The sequence below is a fragment of the Bufo gargarizans genome, chromosome 4 (genome assembly GCF_014858855.1).
Source record: "Bufo gargarizans isolate SCDJY-AF-19 chromosome 4, ASM1485885v1, whole genome shotgun sequence".
Lineage (NCBI taxonomy): Eukaryota > Metazoa > Chordata > Amphibia > Anura > Bufonidae > Bufo > Bufo gargarizans.
Window position 1 is genome coordinate 29314387 of NC_058083.1, and position 25137 is coordinate 29339523.

At 43.1% G+C, this 25137-nt stretch overlaps 1 protein-coding gene across 1 annotated transcript in view; it reads right to left on the bottom strand.

Moving 5' to 3' along the window:
• Positions 1-12580: 12580 nt before the first annotated feature.
• Positions 12581-25137, bottom strand: part of LOC122935146 (vomeronasal type-2 receptor 26-like) — a 163956-nt gene continuing 151399 nt past the window's right edge. The window contains exons 5-6 of the mRNA XM_044290912.1: positions 22582-22705; positions 12581-13482 (exon numbers count right to left, since the gene is read on the bottom strand). Of these exons, the coding sequence (XP_044146847.1) occupies positions 12581-13482; positions 22582-22705 (1026 nt within the window). The remainder of the gene's footprint in view (positions 13483-22581; positions 22706-25137) is intronic.

The following is a 25137-nucleotide window of genomic DNA, read 5'->3' on the forward strand; positions in this document are numbered from 1 at the left end:
CCTAAAAGTACCTGGACCAGGGGCGTTGCTAGGGTCTAAAAACATCCGGAGCACAAGCCCACTGTTGAAATTTGCATATAATACAACATTTGGTAACTTTCAAATAATTGTTATGTGTGAGGTTGATAAACAGTCACCATTGTCTGAGTACTGTGTATCTGCATTTTGATTTATTAGCACTGTCATTCTGCTCTTTAACCACTAGATGCCGCTGTTTCCCCACACAGCTTACTCTCTGCTCAGATTACAATATGCATGAGAGGTGTGGTTAAAAAGCTGCAGAGAAGGACCAGGATGTAGCAGGCGCAGCACTATGAAGTGCCTTTTGCGCTGTGGCATTAGAAGAATTTTGATATCTCTGACATTTTAGTCTAACCAGACTGTCTATTACTCTGTAATTCCTGTAGCACCGTTCTATGGAAGCAGTAGGTTTAATTAGCTTACCAAATGCTTGAAATAACTTTATTAACTTCAACTTTTTATCATATATAACACTGCCGCCTCTGCAGCAGATAGTCCATGTATATAACACGTGTTGAAAATATATCACAAAATGGCGGTATGCATAAGAAGGTGGTTCAACTGTTCAATCTTGTCATTCAACATAAAATGCTGGATATATTTCTATCTTCAGAATCTGTACTCTCACTTTAAATTATTTAAGCACTTTATGATCTCTCTGAGAGGTATATCTGAAATCTAATTAATAGTTCTGCTTGCTCTAATTGGTTTGCAGTTTGCAGCATGCAGTTAGCAGTAACTATTTACAGATTGGTTGAGTATTATCTGGTATGGTTGTATGCAATTTGGATTGCAATATGGAATTTGTATGGTTTCAATTGTTTGTATGGTATTTGTAGTTTGCAATTGTAGCTTTCAATTTGGTGGAACTATAAGTAAACACACATATAACTAGTTCAGTATACAGTTCTAATCACTATATTCACAGTAGAAACATTATATAACTGTTCTAAATACCTATTTTGGCTTCCATAAAACACAGCATTCAGTGCAGTGAATGTCTGTTCAGCTCCTCTCCTCTGGTGTAGAATGATTCTAGCAGCTCCTGCTAGGGGAATTCCCCACACAGGCTGTGTGTGAGGCTGGCTGTGGTTGGTGAAAACTCTTGCTTTGTGAGAGGCTGGCTGTGATTGGTCTATACTCCTGCCCAGAAACAACAGATTAACTCTATGCTTTCTGTTGTGTCATTGAGCTTACTTTACATTACATAATGAATCTTAAACCCATATTATCTTTTCTGCTTCTGTGAACACAAAATATGACTATTACATGACATCCAAAACATGAAGTCACTGTAAATAACTCTGCTTTTGTCTCTAACACATAAACATAGGAACTGTATTAAGGTTATTGGCAGGTCCAGCTGCATAAACATATAAGCTATATTAGCAACCTAGGACAGCTGCCTCCATGTAAGAAGGAATTCAACAGGACTGTGTGAGATCAGCATCCAGAACCATCCAGGTGTCAAAGTGTCCTGCGGTGGCTTGACTGGCAGCTGAAAGTGCCCTATTACTGTCCTGTATCCAGATACTGTCCAGAGAAAAAGTATTGTTTCCAGGAAGGCTGTCAGGAGCTTTGGAACAAAGTGTGATCTTCTCTGCAGGGCCGCATGTGTGCTACAGAGACTTGCTGCTTCCTATGTTAACAACCTCATTGGATGAGAAACATACCGGGGTCAGTAAAATCGTGCACGCATCACATTGTAAGAGTGGCGCCTGAAGTATAAGAGACTGAGTTTAAGCCTGTAGCTAGTCAGTTAAGGTTATTGCAGTATATCAGGCCAAAAGTGTTGCTATCGTCTGCACAAGGACTCTGTTATTTAAAGAGACATTGCATACTCAGAAAAACCTCCCATGACTACAAACCTGTTTAGTGTCTTTGTTCAGGAAGTAATATTTAAGTATGTGTTGTTATATCGGTTCTATAAGGGGGAATTATTGCTTAGAAATAATAACTTTGTAAGCTGCTGTGCTGTACCGCAGATGACCCCAGGGCCCCGAATTAAGCATACATACAATTGTTTGCGTTCTGCAAAGGGTAATAACAGGTCCTAGTTGGGTCTGCCAGTAGGCAAATTACGACAAACTGCCTCGGTATCCACCAGGGGGCATCTTGCTGTGCAGCACAGGGGTCTCAGCTGCAGGCTGAATGTATGTAACGTTGTTTCATGCTAGCTGTATTTTAGAGCTGCAGGTGATATTTCTGTGTTTCAGTAAAGAAAATTTTGTTTACAAAAGCCGGTGTCTGTGTCGCTTTCGTCTGTGACTTCGCTGTATCCTGGGGAGCCTCCCCGGTTCACGGTCTTACAACTTGACGTAGTCGGCAGAATACAGCGAATATTATGTACGGGAACGTGGTGGGAGACCTTCCCCTGGCGCCAGTGGCACCGGATCATGACCCAGTTCAGGGTGCACCAGTGCAAGGCCAGCTTTCCCCCAACGCCATGCTCACCTCAGTAGGATACATCCCCGTAGGGGTGCTGCTGCATCATCTGCCAAAGTATGACGTTAGAAACATGACGTTGCAGGACTGGACTGAGAGGGTGCGAAGTGCGGTTAAAATGTGTAACTTGACCCCCGAGCTGCGAGCCAAAGTTGCATTGGGTGCTCTAGAGGGTGACGTCACATGGACCATGATGGTGAGGCCCGAACCCGAGAGAGACACGCTAGAGAAGATATTCTCCCTATTAGAGAGAGCCCAAGGAGGGGTGCCAAAGTAGTGCAGTTGCGGGCTCACTACTCCAACCGACCACAGCGAGAGGGCGAAACCCTGATGGAGTACTCCAATGTCATACAGGAGACGCTTAATGAGATACAGCGGCGGGACCCAGAGGCCATGGGAGCTTTATGGGAGGTGGACGAGCTACTAAGAGACCAGTTCATAGTGGGGCTTTACAACAAGTTCCTACAGGACAAGCTGCAAGAGATGACCTGGACAGTAGCCAACATGACATTCTACAGTGTCTACCAAGCTGCCGTTGAGAGGAAGGAAGAGCACGTACCTGTGGTGGCAAGAGTAGTGAGCACGTTACAAGGCATCGGCCGGGGTCTGAAGAATTTGAGTCTTTAATGGATCTGGTCCAGGCCCTGTGGACAGAATTGAGAGAACTTTGGTTGGAAGTGTCCCAGATGAAGGCAGGATCACCCTGGTCCTCGGAAATGTCCCCAACACTTCAGGCTACTTCACGCAGGATGACCCAGGAGGGAGAGCCTCGTGGATGGGCTTGTTGGCAGTACGGTCATGTGTCCAGAGAGTGCCCAGAGCAGGCGGAGTTCGAGCTGACGTTAAACTTGATGGTCAGGGGTTGCAGTCTGAGAAGGAGCAACATATCCATCGGTCCATTGGAGATGTGTAGGCGCCATGAAGGACCCTAGTGAAGATTCTACCCTGACAAGAACAAAGAAGAACCAATGAGGAGCTAGAGAACACTGAAACTCCTGGTCTTGGTCAATTACCCCTGTTCCTAGATGGGGCACATTCAAGTGGGGTGGCATCTGGAATGTCCATGGTTTTGATAAGGATGCTGGATGATTGGGAGAGAAGTAAACCAAGCAGCCTGCCTCCACAGAGGAAGCATTCCTACAGCAGCAGGAAAAAAATGTGCTGAATACAAGTTCCCAGTAGGACAGAGAAATCGCTGCCCATACAGGAAGTGAAGCGGTGGCCATCTTAAAAAATGGAAAATAGTATTTTCTGCATTGAATGTTGGAGAAGCACCAGCTCCTGGATATGAATGAGTACTACTGTGCAAATAACCTTGCTAAAGACTGTTAAGAGTTATAATCTGTCTACCAGAGCACCATACTCCCCGAAATTGAGCAGTTGCAGCGGCTCTTATAGGAGCCATGAACCAATTCTATTGCAGTCGCCCATAGCAACCTGCATCTAAATTGCATTGTAGCCAGTACTGATTCCTCTAATCTGATACTGGGTATCAAGGGCCATGTCTGACAATAAAGATAGCACCCACTTGGACTGCAGCAATCCACCAGCAGCTGCGGCCGCCACCAGCATCATGCCTCTTACTATGCCATTCTATTTTGGGGCACGCTGGCTCCCAAGTTACTCAGGAGAACCCCATTCACTCAGGGAATTCCATGAAAAAATGCTAGCCACGTTTAAGTTATATCCAGTATCACAGGATCAGAAAGTGGAAATCCTCATTGGCCAGTTACAGGGAGCTGCGCTTCGGGAGGTCAAGTCCTGTCCCCGGCCAGAGCGGAAAACCGCTGAATAGATCCTAGACCGACTCAGTACCACCTTTGAGACTAGAACCGCCACTGAATTTAAAATGTGCTTCTTTGGAAAGCGGCAGCAGTCAAAGGAGACCTTTAGAGACATTGCCCTGTCCATACAGGAAGCCCTGCGGGCTGTTATCCAGATTGATCCCCGTGAAGCTGAGGGACAAGATCAAACCCTCAGGGAACAGTTTATTGAAGGTGTCCTTGACAAATCCCTCAAAAGTCAGCTGAAGATGCTGTCAGCTCAGCATCCAGATACCCCTTTCTTGGACTTTAAGGAACTTGCTATTGGCATCCTAGGGGAAAGTCACCAAGCTGAACCTCCTGAAAACAAGAGGGCAGGGCCCACACTACGGCCTGCTACTCACAGTCAAATAGATGAACATAGGGCTCAGGCACCCGTTCCAGATGCCGTAGCAGCTCTGACCGCTCAAGTCTCCCTCTTAGCTGAGAATATGGAAAGGATGAAGAAACAGCTAGAGCGACTTGAACAGCAACCCAAGGTGGGGAAAGGGACTTCTGCAAACAGAGACCGGCCTACACCCGGTCCACAAGATTATCGGCGCTAGCCGATCGGTAGATTGTCAGACCGCGGTTATCAAAACATTAGGAGACAGCGATGCATGCACTGTCAGAGGTATGGACACACTGAAAAGGACTGCCGTCAGTTAAATGGGTATCCCCTGAGGTCAAGGACCGCCCCTTAGGAGGAATAATACTAGGTCCCAAAGATCCAGCCTTTATGCCTAGGTATGTGGGCGCCCGCCCCGTGGTTGAAGTTGACATCAACGGAGTGAAGTTTCCTGCTCTAATTGATACCGGATCTCAAGTAACTACCATCCACCAAGCAGCATTTGACACATGCCGAAACGGAGCCCAGCTGATGCAACCTCCTGAATTCTGGCTCTGCATCATAGCCACCAATGGCAAACCAGTGCCTATACTAGGCTATTGGGAACCTACCATACAGATTGAAGATACCAAACTCCCATGCCAAGGGGTAGTCGTGATTCAGGTTCCAGAAAATGACAATTGCCCTGTGGGCCCCAATGTACTTGGCAACTGTTACCCTGAAGTGCTGAAGGCCTTAAAGGGAGTCTGTCACCTCCATATGGCCATATATAGTGCTTACATGGCTCTGTAACACACCTATACAGGATTGTAACGGTGCCTTTGTCCTTTTCTTTAGACTTGCACCAGCAGAAAAAAACTAAGTTTAATTCATATGCAAATGAGCACCCGCAAGTGCCCAGGGGAGGAGTTCAGTGTGTAGGTGCCCAGGCTGCTCTGCCTTCTTTTCAATTTACACCTCCCCAGCCTCTTTATTTGCCTTATCGATGAGGCAAGAGACTTGGAGGGTGGGCAAAGACAGAGACTGGGGAGGAGTAAAGTGAAAAGAAGGCAGAGCAGCCTGGGCACTTACACACTGAACACCTTGGCACTTGCGAGTGCTCATTTGCATATGAATTAAACTTCATTTGTCCTGCTTGTGCAAGTCTAAAGAAAAGAACAAAGGTACAGTTGTAGTGTCCCACTAGGTAAATGTGGGCACTACACAAGGGTCAATTGGGCCACGCTGTTCCCCTCCTTCTGTGGGACAGGATCACTGTATTTTATATAACGTTTTTATGTGTATTTTTCCTGTTATCTGTGTATCAGGCCTGTTAGGGTGTAGTTCCTCCTCCTAGACAGTAGAGGGAGCTAGGGAACCCCCTAGTGTATATATAGTCAGATCCTGTTCAGGGAGAGGTGTGTAGTCAGGAGTCAGTGTGGACTTTAGCCAGAGGAGAGCTGAGGAGCAGCTTCTGACATGCAGCTAGATAGCCCAGGCTCCTAGCTTGCCACCAGGAGAAGAGTTTGCCTCCTGAGAAACCAAGTTCCTTTAAAAGTACAGGGCAGAGCCAATTTTCCAGCCAAACAGAGAGCTGAAGGGCAGAAGGATATTTCTAAAGCAAGGAGACATATACCAGAGGAAGGTGTCCCTTCCCAAGGATAAAGCCAGCAATAGGGCATACGGGCCTTGGAGTAAGCAGACAGGATCTGAGGAAAAGTGCAGCCTGATCTGTAAGTGTTTATGCCCTCTGAGTATCTTGCAAAGACTTTGCCTGCCGTTTTATATGAAGCCTGCCTGTACTCCGCCTTTTTACATGAGGAACTAACCAAAGACTGTAAATAGTTGAACTGTTTCAGTAAAAGGAAGTTTTGGTTCACTGCAACTTGTGTTCCTCAATTATTTCTACAACAAATCGGTGTGCCACCATTACCGTCACTGGCGTCATGATCTTAAAGGGATCTTGCCACCGGCACATTAAACCTGCAACACCCAGGGCACCTCACCTACCATCCGGCCTGGTCCCTATATACAGAGAGTGCCCCAGAGGATTCCTGTGCCAGCCTCTCCATCACTGCTGTATGCCTGCCCAAGGTATATATATATAAAAACTGTGAGTACTAAAAACACCCTCGGTTAGTAACTACTCCTGTGACCTCACCATTGCTCACCCTGCAGGGTGCGTACTGCACAGTTACAATCCTGTATAGGTGTGCTACAGAGCCATGTAAGCACTGTATATGGCCATATGGAGGTGACAGACTCCCTTTAAAGAAAACTCTACGGACTATACCCCATGCAACTCAATGGGTTATATACCAGACCATTTAAGTGCTAGCCGCCCAACAAAAATTCAGCAATCAACGGGGCGAAATCTGCCATGTCCGCATCAAAGATGCTCACTCTATGAAACTCCAGCCTGGAGCAAAGACTCTGATATGGTGCAAGGCTTGCATCGGTATCCAAAGTCAAGATTATAAGGCCCTTGTGGAACCAATACAGCTTCAGAAACATCCCCTTGTACTAGTCACCAGGAGCGTGGTCACCGTGTCCCAAGGAAAGGTACCCATATGCTTAGTCAATCTGGGTGATATAGCTGTGAAATTGAAAAAATGCACTACCCAGTGGCCTGTCTATATCACATCTGACAGCAGGATATCCTGGATTACCCTACTGCTACGGCCCAACAATCACTCCAAACAGTGGAGGAAGCCAAAGACCCGCTGGAACAGCCCTGGTGGGCCGAACTACACATTGGCGATACCACAACCTCTGCCGAACAGATCAATGGTGTGCTGGACTATGTTCAGACTCGCTTAATACAGCACACCATTCCAACCAGCACTCATCCTCCAATCAAAGAGAGATAACGACCAGTCCCTCCTGCCATGTACCAGCAGGTGAAGAAGATGGTGCAGGATATGAAGACAGCTAATGTCATCCAGGATAGTCACAGCCCCTGGGCTGCCCCCTTAGTCCTGTTAAAGAAGAAGGATGGAACCATCCGTTTTTGCGTGGACTACTTTAAAGGGTTTCTACCATTAGAAATACTGTTATGTAGCTGACTGACATTAGCGATGCGCTAATGTCAGCACTACATAACAGTATGTTTCTAACATTTGGCACTGCAGCCATTTTTGTAAAATAAGCACTTTTATAATATGCTAATGAGCCTCTAGGTGCTATGTGGGCATAAAATCAGCACCTAGAGGCTCAGTCCATTCACGCTTTATCACGCCCAGGTCACCTGTTCTGCCCGCCCAGCTCCTCTTGATTGATGCCACGGTCGACCGCATCGTTGACGAAATCCCGTGCTTGCGCCGTTCACTTATGTGTTCGGCACATGCGCAAATGTTACAAACATACTGTTATGTAGTGCTGACATTAGCGCATCGCTAATGTCAGTCAGCTACATAACAGTATTTCTAATGGTAGAAACCCTTTAAAGTAGTCCACGCAAAAACGGATGGTTCCATCCTTCTTCTATTTCTGGTGGTAGAAGCTCTTTAAGATCAACAGCATTACACACAAGGATGCCTACCCCCTGCCATGAATTGAAGAATCCCTGGCAGCTCTGGGATCTGCTGCTTACTTTTCAACCCTGGATCTAACTAGTGGCTATTGGCAATTCCACATGCTACCAGAAGATAAAGAAAAAACAGCTTTTGTCACCCCAATGGGTTTGTTTGAGTTCAACTACATGCTATCCGGGTTATGCAACGCCCCTGGGACATTCCAGAGACTCATGGAAAGATGTCTTGGACACAAAAACTTTTAGACCGTGTTGCTGTACCTGGATGATGTGATCATCTACTCTAAGACCTACGAAGAGCATTTACAGCACTTGGCGGAAGTTTTCCAGACTTTGACCCAACATGGACTGAAAGTGAAACCTTCAAAGTGTCACTTGCTGAAGCCCCAAGTGAAATATCTGCGACATGTTGTGAGTGCGGAAGGCGTGAGACTGGACCCCAACAAGATAGCTTCAGTACAAAGCTGGCCAGCCCCTAAAACAGTCAAAGAGGTTAAGAGCTTCCTCGGATTTGCAAGTTACTATCGAAGGTTTATCCTGCACTTCGCTCAGATTGCGGAACATATCCAGGAGCTTGTGAAAGGTTACCCTGTCAGAATTCCAAAATACCGGTGGAGTGGAATAAAGAGAGAGAAGCTGCTTTCCGACTGTTGAAAGAAAAACTTACAGAACCTCCAGTCATGGGTTACCCTGACTACAGCCTACCATTTTGCCTCTATATTGATGCAAGTAAGAAAGGTTTGTGAGCTGTACTATCTCAGACCGAAGCTGGAACTGAAAGAGTAAATTCCTATGCCAGCAGATCTTTACGAGAGCCAGAGCGGAATGACCATAACTACAGCTCGTTCAAACTGGAGTTTCTAGCCTTGGTCTGGGCTGTAACTGAGAAATTCAATGACTACCTAGCTGCTACACCTTTCATGATCTACACCGACAATAATCCGCTAGCTCACTTGAACACTGCACGTCTGGGAGCTCTAGAACAAAGATTGGCTTCTAGACTGGCGAACTTCAACTTCACCATTAAGTACATGACTGGGAAATCTAAATAACAATGCCGACGTTTTGTCTAGGCTACCTGCCCAGAAAGGACCAATTTCTACCGATGATCAGTGGGAAGATTTGGAAATGCCAATATTCTACTCCTTATTTGCCCGGCAGGAGGTCTTACACATTAGGTGTCCAACCTCTAAAGTCACTTGTTTTCTGCAGACTTGTGACCCCCTCACCTCCAGTTGAGAAGGAGCTCTGGCTGAAACTACAATCAGAGAGCAGAGCCATCAGAGAACTGTTGGATTATTTTTACAGTGGACGCATACCGGACAGAATCCAACAGCGGAGAGCTGACTCAGTGCTAGTTTGCCTTTGGCGACAACGGAAACTACTCTTCCTACAAAAGACCTACTCCTCAGGAGAACTCTTTATCCAGTCACCTGTAAGTGCCTCCATCAGATAGTGGTGCCCCGAAGAGATGCCAAGATGGTAATTGACATGTACCATAACTGGTCTGGTCACTTTGGAACCCAAAAAACGGAAGCCACCATCAGACAACAAATTTTACTGGATTGGCATGAGAAGTGACATTGAAACTTGGTGTTGGCAGTGTCCCACCTGTGCTGTGGCTAAAGGGGAAATACATGATCAGCGAGCCCCCCGTCATCCAATAGTGAGTAGAAGTCCACTTGAAATAGTGGCAATCGACCACATGAAACTGGAACCCAGAAGATCCAGGTACATCTATGCTATGACAATCATAGACCACTATGCCAAGTTTGTTGTGGCTTTACCTGTAAAGGACTTAACTGCAAAACCTACAGCTGATGCCATGTGGAAGTGCTTTATTCTGCCGTATGGGTGTCCTGACAATTTTTCCAGTTACAAAGCAAGGGTTAACAGCCAAACAAAATTCAATATTTATGGCCCCGATTCTGTAGTTTACAGAAACACCCCATATGTGGTCGTAAACTGCTGTATGGCCACACGGCAGGGCACAGAAGGAAAGGAATGCCATATGGTTTTTGGAAGGCAAATTTTGCTGGACAGTTTTTTTTGACACCATGTCCCATTTAAAGCCCCCCTGATGCACCCCTAGAGTAGAAACTCCAAAAAAGTGACCCCATTTTGGAAACTACGGGATAGGGTGGCAGTTTTGTTGGTACTATTTTAGGGTACATATGATTTTTTGTTGCTCTATATTACACTTTTTGTAAGGCAAGGTAACAAGAAATAGCTTTTAGCACAGTTTTGGCACAGTTTATATTTTTTTGTTATTTACAACATTCATCTGACAAGTTAGATCAAGTGGTATTTTTATAGGGCAGGTTGTCACGGACGCAACAATATCAAATATGACTATAACTATAATATTTACATAACAAAGCATTTTTTTTTATGATTCTTTAGTGTCTCCACATTCTGAAAGCCATAGTTTTATTTATTTTTTGGCCGCCTGTCTTGTGTAGGGGCTCATTTTTTTTGGGATGAGATGATGGTTTGATTGGCCCTATTTTGAGGTGCGTATGACTTTTTGATCGGTTGCTATTACACTTTTTGTGATGTAAGGTGAGAAAAAATAGCTTTTTAGCACCATTTAATTTTTTTTTACGGTGTTCACCTGGTTAGGGCATGTGATATTTTTATAGAGCAGATTATTATGGACGCGGAGATACCTAATATGTATACTGTTTTTCATTTATGTAAGTTTTACACAATGATTTCATTTTTGAAACAAAAAAAATCATCTTTTAGTGTCTCCATAGTCTGAGAGCCATAGTTTTTTCAGCTTTTGGGCAATTATCTTGGGTAGGGTATGATTTTTGCGGGATGAGATTAGGTTTGATTGGCACTATCTTGGTGTGCGTATGACTTTTTGATCGCTTGCTATTACACTTTTTTTATGTAAGGTGACAAAAAAATAGCTTTTTTTACACCGTTTTTATTTATGTTTCAGTGTCTCCATATTCTGAGAGCCATAGTTTTTTTCAGTTTTTTGGGCTATTATCTTAGGTAGGGTACCATTTTCGCGGGATGAGATGACAGTTTGATTGGCACTATTTTGGGGTGCATATGAATTTTTGATCGCTTGCTATTACACTTTTTTTACTTTTTTTTTTTTACGGTGTTCACCTGAGGGGTTAGGTCATGTGATATTTTTATAGAGCAGGTTCTTACGGACCAGCGATACCTAATATGTATATTTTTTTATTAACTTTTAAGTTTTACACAATAACAGCTTCTTTAAAACAAAAAAATATATGTTTTAGTGTCTCCATATTCTGAGCCATAGTTTATTTTTTATTTTTTGGGCAATTGTGTTAGGTTACATTGGTACTATTTTGGAGGGAATACGCCTTTTTGATCGCTTGCTGTACTTTTAGTGATATAGACAACTATAAATAGGGAACGTTAAATGACCACAATAGCAACACCTGGAGTTTAAGGGTGTGGCCAGTACCAGAAACAACACAGACGCCTATTGATTCACAAGGTAAACATGTCAAACCAAACCATGTGTTGCCAGTCTCAATGATCTCCTGCCACTCACTGTTGTGGGGACATCCATATGTCTTGGTACATCTGTGACAGATACAAGAGATTTCTGATTTGGTGACTTAATGACTGGTCCCCTGGCACTCTCACAGTTAATTGGAAATTAAGTCAACGTGTGCAACAGAACTGCACAGGAACTAGAAAGGTACAAGTGGAAATGGGAGATCACCCTATATAAAGCAAAGCAAGAGCTTGATCCTTACTGCTGATGTTAGAGCTAAAACCCAAGCAAGCACTGAGACCTATTCAAAGTCTACACCAGAAAAAGCTTTGGTCTCCCAGATTCATGAGTCACGCTCTATTTCTATGATGGCAACCTATAGGAAGAATGGTCGTCCCCTGACTCCTTTTTCATAGTTCACTGTAGAAGAGGTTGCTTGGGGCACAGCCTGTGTATATGTCAGAAATATATCTGGTCAGAATGTGCCTTTACAGTAAATGGACTGTGGATTTAGCAGATTATGTAAAAAATCACACTAAGTTCATGTTAGAATTTGGTTTTAACAAGGCACAAAAACAAATTCAATCAATTTATTTTTTAGGAATGAACCACTGATACATGACATTATCCTTGTAAGAAATGCCTACAGTTTATTTAATTAACCATAATGTTACAATTCAATACCACATTTTGATATGACATGTTTTTGTTCAACACATAAATACCTTAATTAATTAACAGTTTGATAAATTCTTGAATGTAGGTACCTCTGCTCGTAGGGAGGGTGGAGGGGGGTTCTGAGACAAAGCTATAAAAACATACTGTTCCTGATGGATGAAGATTCAATCATCTCAGTTTTAGGTTTGATAGAGAAATGAGAACCCTGACTCTGTCCACAGAAGATAAGCACACAAGTAAGAAGACTGACTGAATCTAGTGTTGGAAAGAATCATATTTCTCCTCTATTGTTGTGTAAAACTAAGTTTAGACTTTGTGTTGAGTTCTGGTCTCATTAGAATAATGTAACATTTGGGAATGAAGATACAGCCCAGAAGTCCAGCACTGGAAGATGAGATGGCAAAAACTTCCACAGCCACCATGTACTTCCCCTTGGTGCTGAGGTAGGCCGGGATGAAGGAGATCCACACACTGCAGAAGATCAGCATGCTGAAGGTGATGTACTGAGCCTCATTGAAGGTGTCTGGTAGTTTCCTGGCTAAAAATGCTACAATAAAGGTCAACACGGACAGGAATCCAATGTAACCTATGGACAAGTAGAAAGCATTGTCAGATCCCTCATTACACTGTAATATTATCTTTCCAATCTCTATCTCAGTCTTATAATCTGGGAATGGTGGAGAGAAAGACAACCAGAAGACACAGATCACAACCTCTCCTATTGTACCAGTAATGAGTAATGATGTGGACAGATGTCTCCCCAACCACTGCCTCAGTGTCCTGCCTGGTTGGATGGCATGAAAAGCCAAGACTACAGTGACTGTTTTAGCTAAAATTGAAGAAACTGCAACACTAAAGATTATCCCAAAAGTCACTTGTCGGAGAAGACATGACATCCTTGTGGGACGTCCAATGAATAAGAGAGGACATAGAAATGAGAAGAGCAGAGACAGTAGCAGGATGTAGCTCAGGTTCTGGTTATTGGCTTTCACAATTGACGTGTTCTTGTGCTTTATAAATATCCCCAACACAACGACCGTCACAGAACAGAAGAAGAGATTGATAATAATGAGAGATAATCCCAATGTATCTTCATATGACAGGAAGTCAAGTGGTCGCGGGATACAGGCGTCTCTTCTCTCATTAGACCACTGGTCTTCAGGACACTCAAAACATGCCTCCATATCTGCAGAAAAGAAATTGAATCTTTAAATCTTATTTATCATGTAGAAAATAAAAGTTTAAAAATAAGAAATGACAAATAAGAAACTATCTATAAATGAACAGAGATTTGCTGTGTGAAAAACTATTGAGGGTCATTTATCAAACTGGTGTAAAGTAGAACTGGCTTAGTTGCCCATAGCAACCAATCAGATTCCACCTTTCATTTTCCAATGGAGCTGTGAAAAATGAAAGGTGGAACTGCCAACTAAGTCAGTTCTACTTTACATCAGTTTGATAAATGACTCCCATAATTTTTTTTTATCATTGAATATGCCACTGAGTTTCTGTGATTAGGAATATCCTATTTTAAATGCATCAAAAATAAGTTATAAAATGACCAAATTCCCATTTACATCAAACACTTACACTTACCATTCCATTGTGTTTATCTTTACAGGGTTCCTTCCACCTCCCCTCACTTGTCTGCTTTAGTAACCACTAGCATTCCCCTTGTAATAAAGATTCTGGAACATCAATTCTTATAAATCTATGCTGTGCTATTTGTGTATAATTCCTAATAGAAATTGATGAACTAATTGTTAGATCTCTTCAACAAAGGTCAAACTGGGTGTTACCAGAAGAGAAAGAGGTTCCTACACAGCCTGATGCTAACCGTCCAGTGCTGCCAGTGTCAGACTGTTAACCGCTAGTAAGAATAACAGTGGAGTGGCACAACATAGATTTGTTCTAGAGATGAACAAATTGATTCTAAATCTAATTGTTACAAATTTCACATAACATTAATCAGCCAAACAAATCCGAAGAGTTGCCGATTCATTCCCAGACAAACTGAATGAAAATGGTGCCCTTCACTATTGTACTATGAATATTCGTGGGGAAAACCATGAGAGAGGAATAAGATGTTGGATCACATGATACTAGGAGGAAGTGGGGGTAGGAATTGACCTGGTTGGCTCAGACTCTCAGAGTCTAATCAGCCAATCAGGTGGCAGTATTCTGCAGAGAAAAAGGAATCACCATTGTGTGACCTGGAAGGATTTCTTGTGGCAGTATCTGACAAAAAGCTATTACAGACAAAAAACATTAATCTAGTGGGATATGGACACTATCAGCAGAGTATAGGAAGAAATTAGAGAGCTATGGTTGCGTACATTTTGGAGACTTTAATCAAGCAAAGCATATAGACATAGAGAGAGTAAGGGAGTGAGTGACTGGTCTCTGTCTCAGCTCTTAAATGAAGCTTACTGGCAACTAGATTTGCATTACAAAATCCTGCATCAAATTCATATTTTTCTGTATAAACAGACAGACAGCTTTTTTGGTAAAAAAAAACTTTCTATAGTTCATAGACTCATTTCCAGCACCCCAATTAGCATTGCATATTTTTTTTTCAATGTTAGTGAGCACATTGCTGCATAACACCATGTAGTTCAAAGATATTTTACTGCAAAAATTGCATTATTACTACTGTGAATTGTCAATACCAGTGTGCAGTGTGTTTGTGGAAAACGAGGGACATTTAGTTGGACCTCTGTTTTTAAAGTATGGAAAAAACACTTGCTAGTTTTTGCTTGTACCATCTAATAATCTCTGTACCAAACCCATTACTTTTATTTATAGGCTTCATAATAAAATGTTGGGTAACTGGAAGACTATAAAACAAAAGACAGATGCCCGTCATCCGAGAGTCAGAATGTGGGCAGTAATGCAAACAGCAGTAGCAATATCTGCCATGTGGCTAGTAGTAGTAGTGTAAGCAGATCATTATTAATGAAGACCAAGAGGATGATATTGTAGTCTATATGGTTCAATAATCCTCTCATAGTAGGATGATGTGGATATCACCGCTGAGTCTGACACCGCACCTTGGAGCCAACGATCACAGCATTCCTCCTGCCTCTATTCCATTAAACCTCAAAACTGCCCCCTCCTAGTGGAGCTCTTTCTTTTTTTCCTAAGAAGAGGCAACAAAATCCCATTACACGCGATGAAAGATGGAGTAGGTCCAGGGGAGGCTTTTTTAATGTATTCATTAACATCGCATTTAAAGAAATTAACTGGGGGAGGCTTGGGACCCCATGTGTAGCTGTTTTGGTGGTGGTGGTGGTGGTAGTAGTGTCACCTATAGCCACAGGGGTAGCGGTAAGGGTAGTGGTAGTAATAGTGGCACTCGGGACAACAAAAAGAGCAAGGAATCAAGGAGCCCACAATGCCACATCACATTGTGACAAAAGTGGCATGAAGGGTGAGGATGATAATGACGATTATTGTGTGTTGGACTATAGCATGGAACCGATTCAGTGTGCCGAGGAGGTGGTGACATCAGCGAAATAGGGTGGTGGCCATGCTGATAGTGGCAATATAGAGCAGAGGCAATGTACAGCCTGAACCTCCCAATAAACTGCCCGGGCCATATCTTCATCTATTATGGTCAGCTTGGGGACTGGTGATGCAGGGTCAGTAAATGCCTTTCACAATCAACTGGGTCAATGTTTTTCGCAGCAGTGGCGAGGCAAGCCAGGTCCTATTGACACCTCCACATTTGTTCAGTTACCACACCAAGCACTTACAGTATCTTCCTCCTCCACATCCTCCTCCATGAACATCCTCCTGTCCTCAAAAGAAGCAGGGCAAATGAGGCGTTGCCGTACCATGTTAGAGTTGACTGACCTTGGTGAGAGTAGCCTCACAGCCAATAATTTGCTAAAGTGCATCAAGCAGCAAACATCCTGCAGTCTGTCTCTCCTGTGCAAGGTGGTCTGCGACAATGGCAGGTGCATCATAACTGCACTGAGAAATAGCACATGCTCCCTCCGTGCCACACGTGATAAATATAGTCATGCAACACTTTTTGAAAAAGCACAGTGGCTTGCAGAGGGATCTGGCCAAGTCCAGGAGACTGTCCTCACATTTCTGCCATTCTTATGCAGCACGGAATTCACTCTTGGACTTGTAGCGACAGAATGGTCTGCCATTATACTGCTTGATCTGCAACTTTCCAACTTGGTGGAATTCCAAATTGTACATGCTAGAGCATCTATACACACAGCATATAGCCATAACTGATTTTGTCATGCACCAGACCGCCTCAGCAGGGAGCATATGTTGTTTTAAGGTCAGGCAGTGGCAGCTCATCAGAGACGACTGTTGTGTACTCGGGCCCTTCGAAGAGGCCATAAACTTTGTTCATCCCCTTGATATTTATCTTACAGCAGACACTTATGCTCATGCAAAAAGGAATGGTGGAAGAAGAACAGATTACATATCTTGCTAGCCATTGTGTAGCTGTTAGGGACCTACAAGGAGAAAGTCCCATGGAGGAGTACTGTAAGTGGAGGATGAGGAGCTGCAACTGGTGGAGGAAAAGGAGCAGAAGTAAAAGGAGTTGCTTGTGCAGGAGGATGAGACTGATGATGATGATGATGACAACACTAACCATGATGACGAATCATTTCAGTAGGGGTCAGAGCTGGAAAAAACTGTATCCTCAATCACACTGGTGAGAACGGTAAACTGTATGCTTGCTTGCTTATGTAATGACAGGCTTATCCTTCCCATTAAGCATTCTGATGATTACTGGATAATTATTGTAGCGGATTGTGTTTGGCTACTATCCAACGTCCTTAATCTTGGCTGTCCATAATGTTTATTGTTGCAATATTATGTTCAATTCCCTATGGTTTGTTAGTTGTAAGACAAAAAGTAATCAGTGCCCTGCTGAGCATTAGTCTGGTTGTTCAGTAGAAACATAATGGCTACAATGGATGTTTCAACTGTACTATTGATTGGATTACTTCTCAGGCTGAGAGAAGGGGATTTGTGGGCTGTAACCAGTTTGTGATTGAAGAATGTATAATTTTCTGTGGGTGTCTCCCTTGCATGGGAGAGTTGATAAAAGCAGGGTATGTGGCATTAAACAGGGTTCTGCTCCTGATACTGTGTGTCGTGCAGTTATGGGGAAAAGTGATGGGATATTTGTGGATGGTTTTTATTTACTACTGATGATGTTATTCCTGTGCTAACTACTTGATCCCAAAGTAACCCTTGGAAAACCGGCGGACAAATCCTATGTCGCACTAGCGATCCACTACATTTGGTTGGCAGCGGCCGGATCCTGAACTTACAAGGGAACAATAATGTCTCTTTAAATGAAATAATAATAATACAAATAAAATAGAAAAAAAATAGAAAAAATAATAAACAAAAAACAAAATAAAATAAAAGTTCACGACTGTGTTTTCTTCTCTTCTTTTGGCGTCGCAGACCACCGTGTGAAGCGAGCTCATTCACATTAAAAACAGTCAATTCAATGAAAGAGTTGCGCTGCCTCACTTTGGCTATATTTCCTGAGCCTTGATAAGGATAGGATAAGTCAGCTTTTTAGTGATGCCAAACAACGAGATTCCACCAGAGGATAGTCTTTGTCACAAAACAACCCTTCTGTAAATATAAAGGTTAAGGCACATAGTGAAGGTCCACCAATCTTCAATATAGAAATTGGTTTTAATATACTCGCAAAAGTATAAAATCAATAGGCATAGAACAAGATGAAGCTGGTGTGGCGAAACCTGGGTCGGGCGGTTTTGTAATCACGGACAACTTTTATACCTTGTTCTATGCCTATTGATTTTATACTTTTGTGAGTATAATAAAACCACTATGTGCCTTTACCTTTATATCTACAGAAGAGTTGATTTGTGACAAAGACTATCCTCTGGTGGAATCTCGTTGTTTGGCATCACTAAAAAGCTGACTTATCCTATCCTTATCAAGGCTCAGGAAATATAGCCAAAGTGAGGCAGTGCGACTCCTTCGTTAAATGTACAAGGGAACAAGAAACAGGGAAGGCAGCAGTACCAATGCAATTATGTTTTTAGACCCTTGCTATCAAAGCTAAATAGAGGAATATTTTCATCCCTTCGAAAGGAAGGCCGAATTACGTTATTAACAGGAAACACTGAGTATGTAGCTGCAAGCAGACATCTTACAGACGTCTTACAACCGCTTGTCTGACTAGGAGGCTTCTCACCAATTCCTGCTGCGTCACCCATCTCCTGCATTCCCCGCTACAAGCAACAAAAACAGCCAGGAAAGTATTAGAGATGAGCGAATCAAAGCTGATGAAGTGGAATTCGATCCGAATTTCTGGAAAAATTTGATTCGCACCAAATCCGAATTAACTCAAGCTTCATGGTAATGAATCGCATTTTTTCCTAAAATGGCTGCTGCACGTTTGAGGACATGGAGCAATTAACTCTGGGAAGGCGAGATCACCCATAATGCCATGCATGCAGCCAAACAGCAGCCAGCCAGCCAACACTAAGATGTCACAGCCCTATAAATAGCCTCAGCCATCTTGGATTCTGCCATTTTCGAGTGTATTTAGTGCAGGGAGAGACATCAGCAGGCGCTAGTGACAGTGCTAGAAAAAACTTAATTGTGCTAAAAAAACGATTTACAGGGAAAGATTATTGAAGGTGTAGGGAAAGGATAGGGAGGACTCATTCCACAGTATTTATGTTGAACAGGGTTCAGTTGGGGAGGTTACAGCCTGGGTAATATGAACAATCCTATTACACCTTGCTGTACTGACTGGGGATCGAAATTGCCATTATACAGCTCTGTAGTTCCAGCAAACCGTTCATGTTATTGGGTGTAACAGCAATTAACAGGGTGTTTTGCAAGGAAATATTTCTACTTATTTGCCCTTATGCGGTGCTGTTACGTGTTCTAAAACCTTTTTTTGCTTGTATTAGTGGGAAAAAAGGGCTTATTAGCCGTTGTGTGGTGAAAAGCTCAAATTACAGACCTTTTTGTCGTGTATTAGTGACAAAAGAAAAATATTTTTGCCGTTCAGCGGTGCAGTTATATGTTAATAAGCCTTTTGTGGCTTGTATTAGTGGCAAAGAAAAATATATTTGCCGTTCTGTGGTGCAGTATTATGTTCTAAAGTACGTTTTGTCGTGTAATAGTGGCAAAATAAAAATATATTTGCCGTTCAGCGGTGCAGTTATATGTTCTAAAGCCTTTTGTGGCATGTATTAGTGGCAAAGCAGAAATATATTTGCCGTTCTGTGGTGCAGTATTATGTTCTAAAGTACGTTTTGTCGTGTAATAGTGGCAAAATAAAAATATATTTGCCGTTCAGCGGTGCAGTTATATGTTCTAAAGCCTTTTGTGGCGTGAATTAGTGAAAAAAGAAAAAATAATATTTGCCATTCAGCAGTACAGTTATATGTTCTAAAGCCTTTTATGGTGTGTGTTAGTGGAAAAATAAAAATATATTTGCTGTTCAGCGGTGCAGTTATATGTTCTAAAGCCTTTTGTGGCATGTATTAGTGGCAAAGCAGAAATATATTTGGCATTCAGCAGTGCAGTTATATGTTCTAAAGCCTTTTGTGGCATGTATTAGTGGAAAAATAAAGATATATTTGCCGTTCAGCAGTGCAGTTATATGTTCTAAAGCCTTTTGTGGCCTGTATTAGTGGCAAAAGAAAAATTTATTTGACGTTCAGCTGTGCAATTATATGTTCTAAAGCCTTTTGTGGCGTGAATTAGTGAAAAAAGAAAAAATAATATTTGCCATTCAGCGGTGCAGTTATATGTTCAAAAGCCCTTTGTGGCATGTATTAGTGGAAAAATAAAGATATATTTGCCGTTCAGCAGTGCAGTTATATGTTCTAAAGCCTTTTTGTCGTGTAATAATGGCAAAAGAAAAATATTTTTTCCATTCAGCGGTGCAGTTATATGTTCTAAAGCCTTTTGTGGCGTGAATTAGTGAAAAAAGAAAAAATAATATTTGCCATTCAGCGGTGCAGTTAGATGTTCTAAAGCCTTTTGTGGTGTGTATAAGTGGAAAAATATATTTGCCGTTCAGCAGTGCAGTTATATGTTCTAAAGCCCTTTTTTGTGTGTATTAGTGTGTGGGGGGGGAGGGCTTATTAGCCGTTGTTTGGTGAAGTCTGAAAATTACAGACTTTATTGGGGGTATTTTAGTTTCCTTTTTATAGATTTATTTGATCTAACAGTATGTCAGACAGCAAAGTGCCAGGCCCTGCACAGGGGAGTGGCAGAGGCCTAAAGTTTCTGGCGCAGGCACACTTTTCAGTAGAGTAAGGGGGCATGGCAGCAAGAGTCGCAACGAGAATCCTGAGCTCCTGCTGTCATCTAGCGGTCGTGTCTTGACCAGCAACCCAGTGGTTTTTGAATGGTTGACTTGGTCATCCACTTTGTCCCAAGTGACATTAGACACCCCTAGCCAAGAGTTGGTGGGTTCGTCAGACACATCCCTTAGTTAACATGGCCCGGGAGCAGGCCCTGTGCCCTCACCTGTCCGTTACCTGCCTCTGTACTTTACTGTTCCCTCAGTCAGAGAAGTATTGTATGCTGTGGGCTTAGCTCCACTATACAGTGAGGACGAGCTACTAGAGGAGTCAGCAGCTACTGCCAAGCCAAGATGTGGAGGAGACATCTGCCTCTTCCTCTACTAGGCGGGCAAGTAGTGATGAGGAGAGTGGTGTGGGAGCTGGTGTTGTGAGAAGTCAGGCTCCTGACCAAGAGATGGTTGAGGAGGACATCAGTGACATGCAGACAGTACTCGATAATGATGTAGCTGATCGCACTTGGGAGCTGGATGACAAAGGGGCTTCATCATCATTGAGAGAAGAGGGTGGCAGCTTGCCCATGAGGCAGCAGTGGAGCCAGCAAGTCCATAGTATGGCCGGGAGTCACAGGGTGGCAGCAGTGGGAGGTCAGGAGCCAAACGTGCCCGGGGTAGACCACCCGCTTCGCAGGAGCCTACCTACCAAAAAGTAGCGGTGCACGGGTTCACGGAGGCAGCTATGGTAGCAGTCAGTCAGTGTGGAGTGTTGGAGGTAAAAATCACTTATTTGGCGGTGTGGCAGTTTTTTGTTAAGCAACCAGAGGAGGAGGTGAACATGGCCATGTGTAGCATCTGTGGGATGAAGGTGAAGCATGGCCAGGGTATCAATGTTGTCACAACGGCCCTGCGTCAATATATGCAGTGTCACCATAAAGTGGCCTGGAAGAACTGTGGCTCTGATGTGGTGGTCCAGCCTGATGCAGCAACCGCTGCTTCACCCAGTGGCACGCAGCCAATTTCAGGCAGTCAAGGCTCCACCACCTTAGCCGAAGGGAGCTGTCTGTCCTTCCCATCAACTGCTGGTCCTTATGCTCCTCGCCCTCGTATTCTTCATCAATTATTCCGTCAGCAATCGATCACCGAAGTGATTGCCAAGAGACAACAGTATGAGTGCACTCATCCAACGGTGCAGAAGCTGAACGTGCTTCTATCTAAGTTGTTGGTGCTGCCAGTCCCTTCCTTTCCAAGTAGTGGACTCTGCTCCTTTCAGAGAACTGATGACTTGTGCCGAACCGATGTGGAGAGTCCCAAGCCGTCATTTCTTTGCCAAAAAGGCAGTACCAGCCCTGCACACACATGTAGAACAGAAGGTGGGCCATTCCTCGAGCCTGTCGCTGTCTACCAAAGTGCACGGCAGCACCGAAGTGTGGGCAATTTTTTTCATGTGCCGCATTATGCTGACACAAATTTGCAAATGAAGACATACAACCTCAACACCCAGGTTCAGTCCTAACTGGACTCTGGCCTTTCTTCAAATGGACAAAGCTCTGTTGATATACAGAAGATCACTTTCGTCAAAATGAATGAGGCCTGGATCTGTGAAGATTTTCACACACCTGAAGCTGAGGCTAGTAAATAGATCTGCCGTGGCTGATGGTGCCTCATTATGATATACCAAGCCTTCTACATCTGTGACCTGATCTCCCAATACCTTCCTATTGTACATGCAATCTCTGATCTGACCTCCTTCTTTATTCTCCTCTTATCTCTTCTTCCCACAATCGCCTTCTCCCATGCATTCCCCACAAAAATGATCCCAAAAAGCCACTGTTGTTTTCTCATAAATGACAGCCTCATTCTCCTAATCGCTTATTACCTCTATTGCTGTAGGCAGATTTTCATCGTGACTGAGGAGGTTTTGAACATTTACTTTTAAACATCAATTATGACCAGTTCAAAAGAGTAATCCCAAAAGATTGATAAATATCCATCACTCACCAGTCTGGTTGGAGATCTCGCCTTCTGCACAGGGGGCACAGTAGTAGCAGCATTTATGTTTTCCTTCCAAGTAGGCCTTTCTGTATCCACAAAGACAAATCTCACTACAGGCGGAGCGCGGTGTCTGGAATAAAAGAAGGAATTCACATTCTGATTGTAAATTACTTTAATTTCTTGGACAAAATAAATTTGTGAAGGGGTTTAACTGTTAATTGACAGCAAGGCATTATGTAACGCCTGTAAGTAGGAACAGACACAATGAGCCCCAACCTAGAACCCAGCCTGCTTTCCCTACCTAAATGTAATGAAAGCCTTTGCTAGCAAGACCGCAACTGGTCGACAGTCCATATGCTATTAAGTTGCAGACAGACAAACACCTGCAGTTAAATGACACAAAGGCAGAGTTGTATGTAAATGTGTCAGAACCAGGAGGACAACACAGTACAAAAATGAGAGACAGAGTGGTAAAAAGATGAGCCAAGCTCAGAATCAAACGAGATGCACAGTACAAATCACAAGAGACAGAGAGTGGCCAACGGATGAGCCGAGGTCCAAAACACAAGCCATCCAAATTAGCACAGAAACAAGTACCAGGAACCTAGCTAGTGAGTCCAAACAATACAATCACTGGCACTGCTATATGGCCAGGAAGGAGTTTAAATAGAGCACCAAGTCCCTGGATCAGCTCATGATAGGCACTCCATTAGTCAGAAATACTACTGCATAGGAATAGAGCAGCTAAGCAATCAGCCCACTGCTAATTTCCTCCAGCACACACCCACTGCAGGGAGAAGCAGAGCATTGCATCCTGTTGCTAAGGATGCTGTCGCATCACCACAGGGTGTAGCTCAGCAGCAAGTACCTCCTGCCATGGCCGTGCTGAGGCTGATGATTGCACTGCTGGAGCTTGGACAGGTAAGTTTATGACATTCACCCCCCCCCCCCCCCCCTTCAACATGGGGAGCAGGCTTTAGTGGAAATTTAAGATGAAACTGTCTCTTTAAATGAGGAGCATGAACATCCCGAGCTGGCACCCATGTTTTTTCCTCGACACTAGAGATGAGCGAATCGAAGTTGACGAAGTGGAATTCGATCTGAATTTCAGGAAAAATGTTATTAATACCGAATCCGAATTTCCTCACGCTTTGTGGTAATGAAGCAATTTTTTTCCTAAAATGGCTGCTGCACATGTTAGGACATGGAGCAAGGAATTCTGGAAATGAGGGATCACCCACAATGCCACGCATGGCGCCAATCAGCAGCCAGCCCTGTGATTCCACAGCCCTTGGATTCAGCCATTTTCCAGTGTACTTAGTGCAGAAAGAGATGTCAGCAGGCGCTAGGGACAGTGGTAGAAAATACTTTTAAAACTTTTCTTTTGCTGTATAGAAATTCAGGGAAAGGATATAGAGGAATCATTCCACAGTACTGAAGCAGAACAAGTCTCTGTAGAGGAGTTCACAGCCTGGGTAATAGGAACAATCCTATTACACCTTGCTGCACTGACTGCAGATCCAAATTGGCATTATACAGCTCTGTCATTCCAGCAAACCGTTCTTATTAGAGTGCAAGTGCTGTTTTATACAGCCAGTAACAGGGTTTATTACAAGGAAATATTTCTGTCTTATTTGCCCTTGTGTGGTGCAGTTACCGTATATATATTCTAAAGCAAGGGTGCACAACCTGCGGCCCGCCATGGTTTGCGGCCCCCATCCTGCTGAACAGAAACACAGCTGATCCTGCGATCAGCTGTGTTTCTGCCTGGAGCGCCTCACAGCAGATGGATCACAGGTTTTGCTCCTGCACTGTAGCAGGAGCCGAAAGGGTCCCCGGCTAGTAGTTAGAGCGGGGAAGCCGAGGAGAAGACAGAAGCGCTTTATCAGAGCTTCTGCCTTCACCCCTATGAGCGCTCTGCAGTGTGGACCCGGCAATCATGTGACCACTGGGTGTCTTGGGGCAGAGGAGAGCAGAGCTGCAGGGTCAGTAGACCCTGACCCTGATCAGCTCTGCCCTGGTACAAAGCCCCCCCTCCAGCGGGCTAGTTTCCCTGTAACTAGGGCTCCTTTGGATGCTCCAGTTACAGAGAAAATAGTATAATATGTAAAAAAAAAAAAAAAAAGAAAAAGGGGTAAAAAAAATTATTTCAAAGAAATTGAAAACTAAATAAAAAAATATAACAAAATATAAATAAAAGAAAAGAGAAATTAAATATGTGGCACAAAAAAAATGATAAAAATTATAAAAAAATGAAAAAATGAAATACAATAAAATGGAAAAAGTGCTAAAGTTCACTGTCCCACAACAGTCTTTTTAGGACCCCTTGGGGGACATATTATGTAGCAAAAATATATTTAGAAAAAAAATTATAATAATAAAATACAAATAAAATAAAAAGGAAATTAAAAAAAGAAAAAAATAATAAAATACAAATAAAATAAAAAAGGAAACGTGTTCATTGTCCTCCAACAGTTTTTTTATGACCTCTTGTGTCCCTTGTATTTTTTTATTTATTTTTTTATTTATTTTTATTTTATTTGTATTTTATTATTATTATTA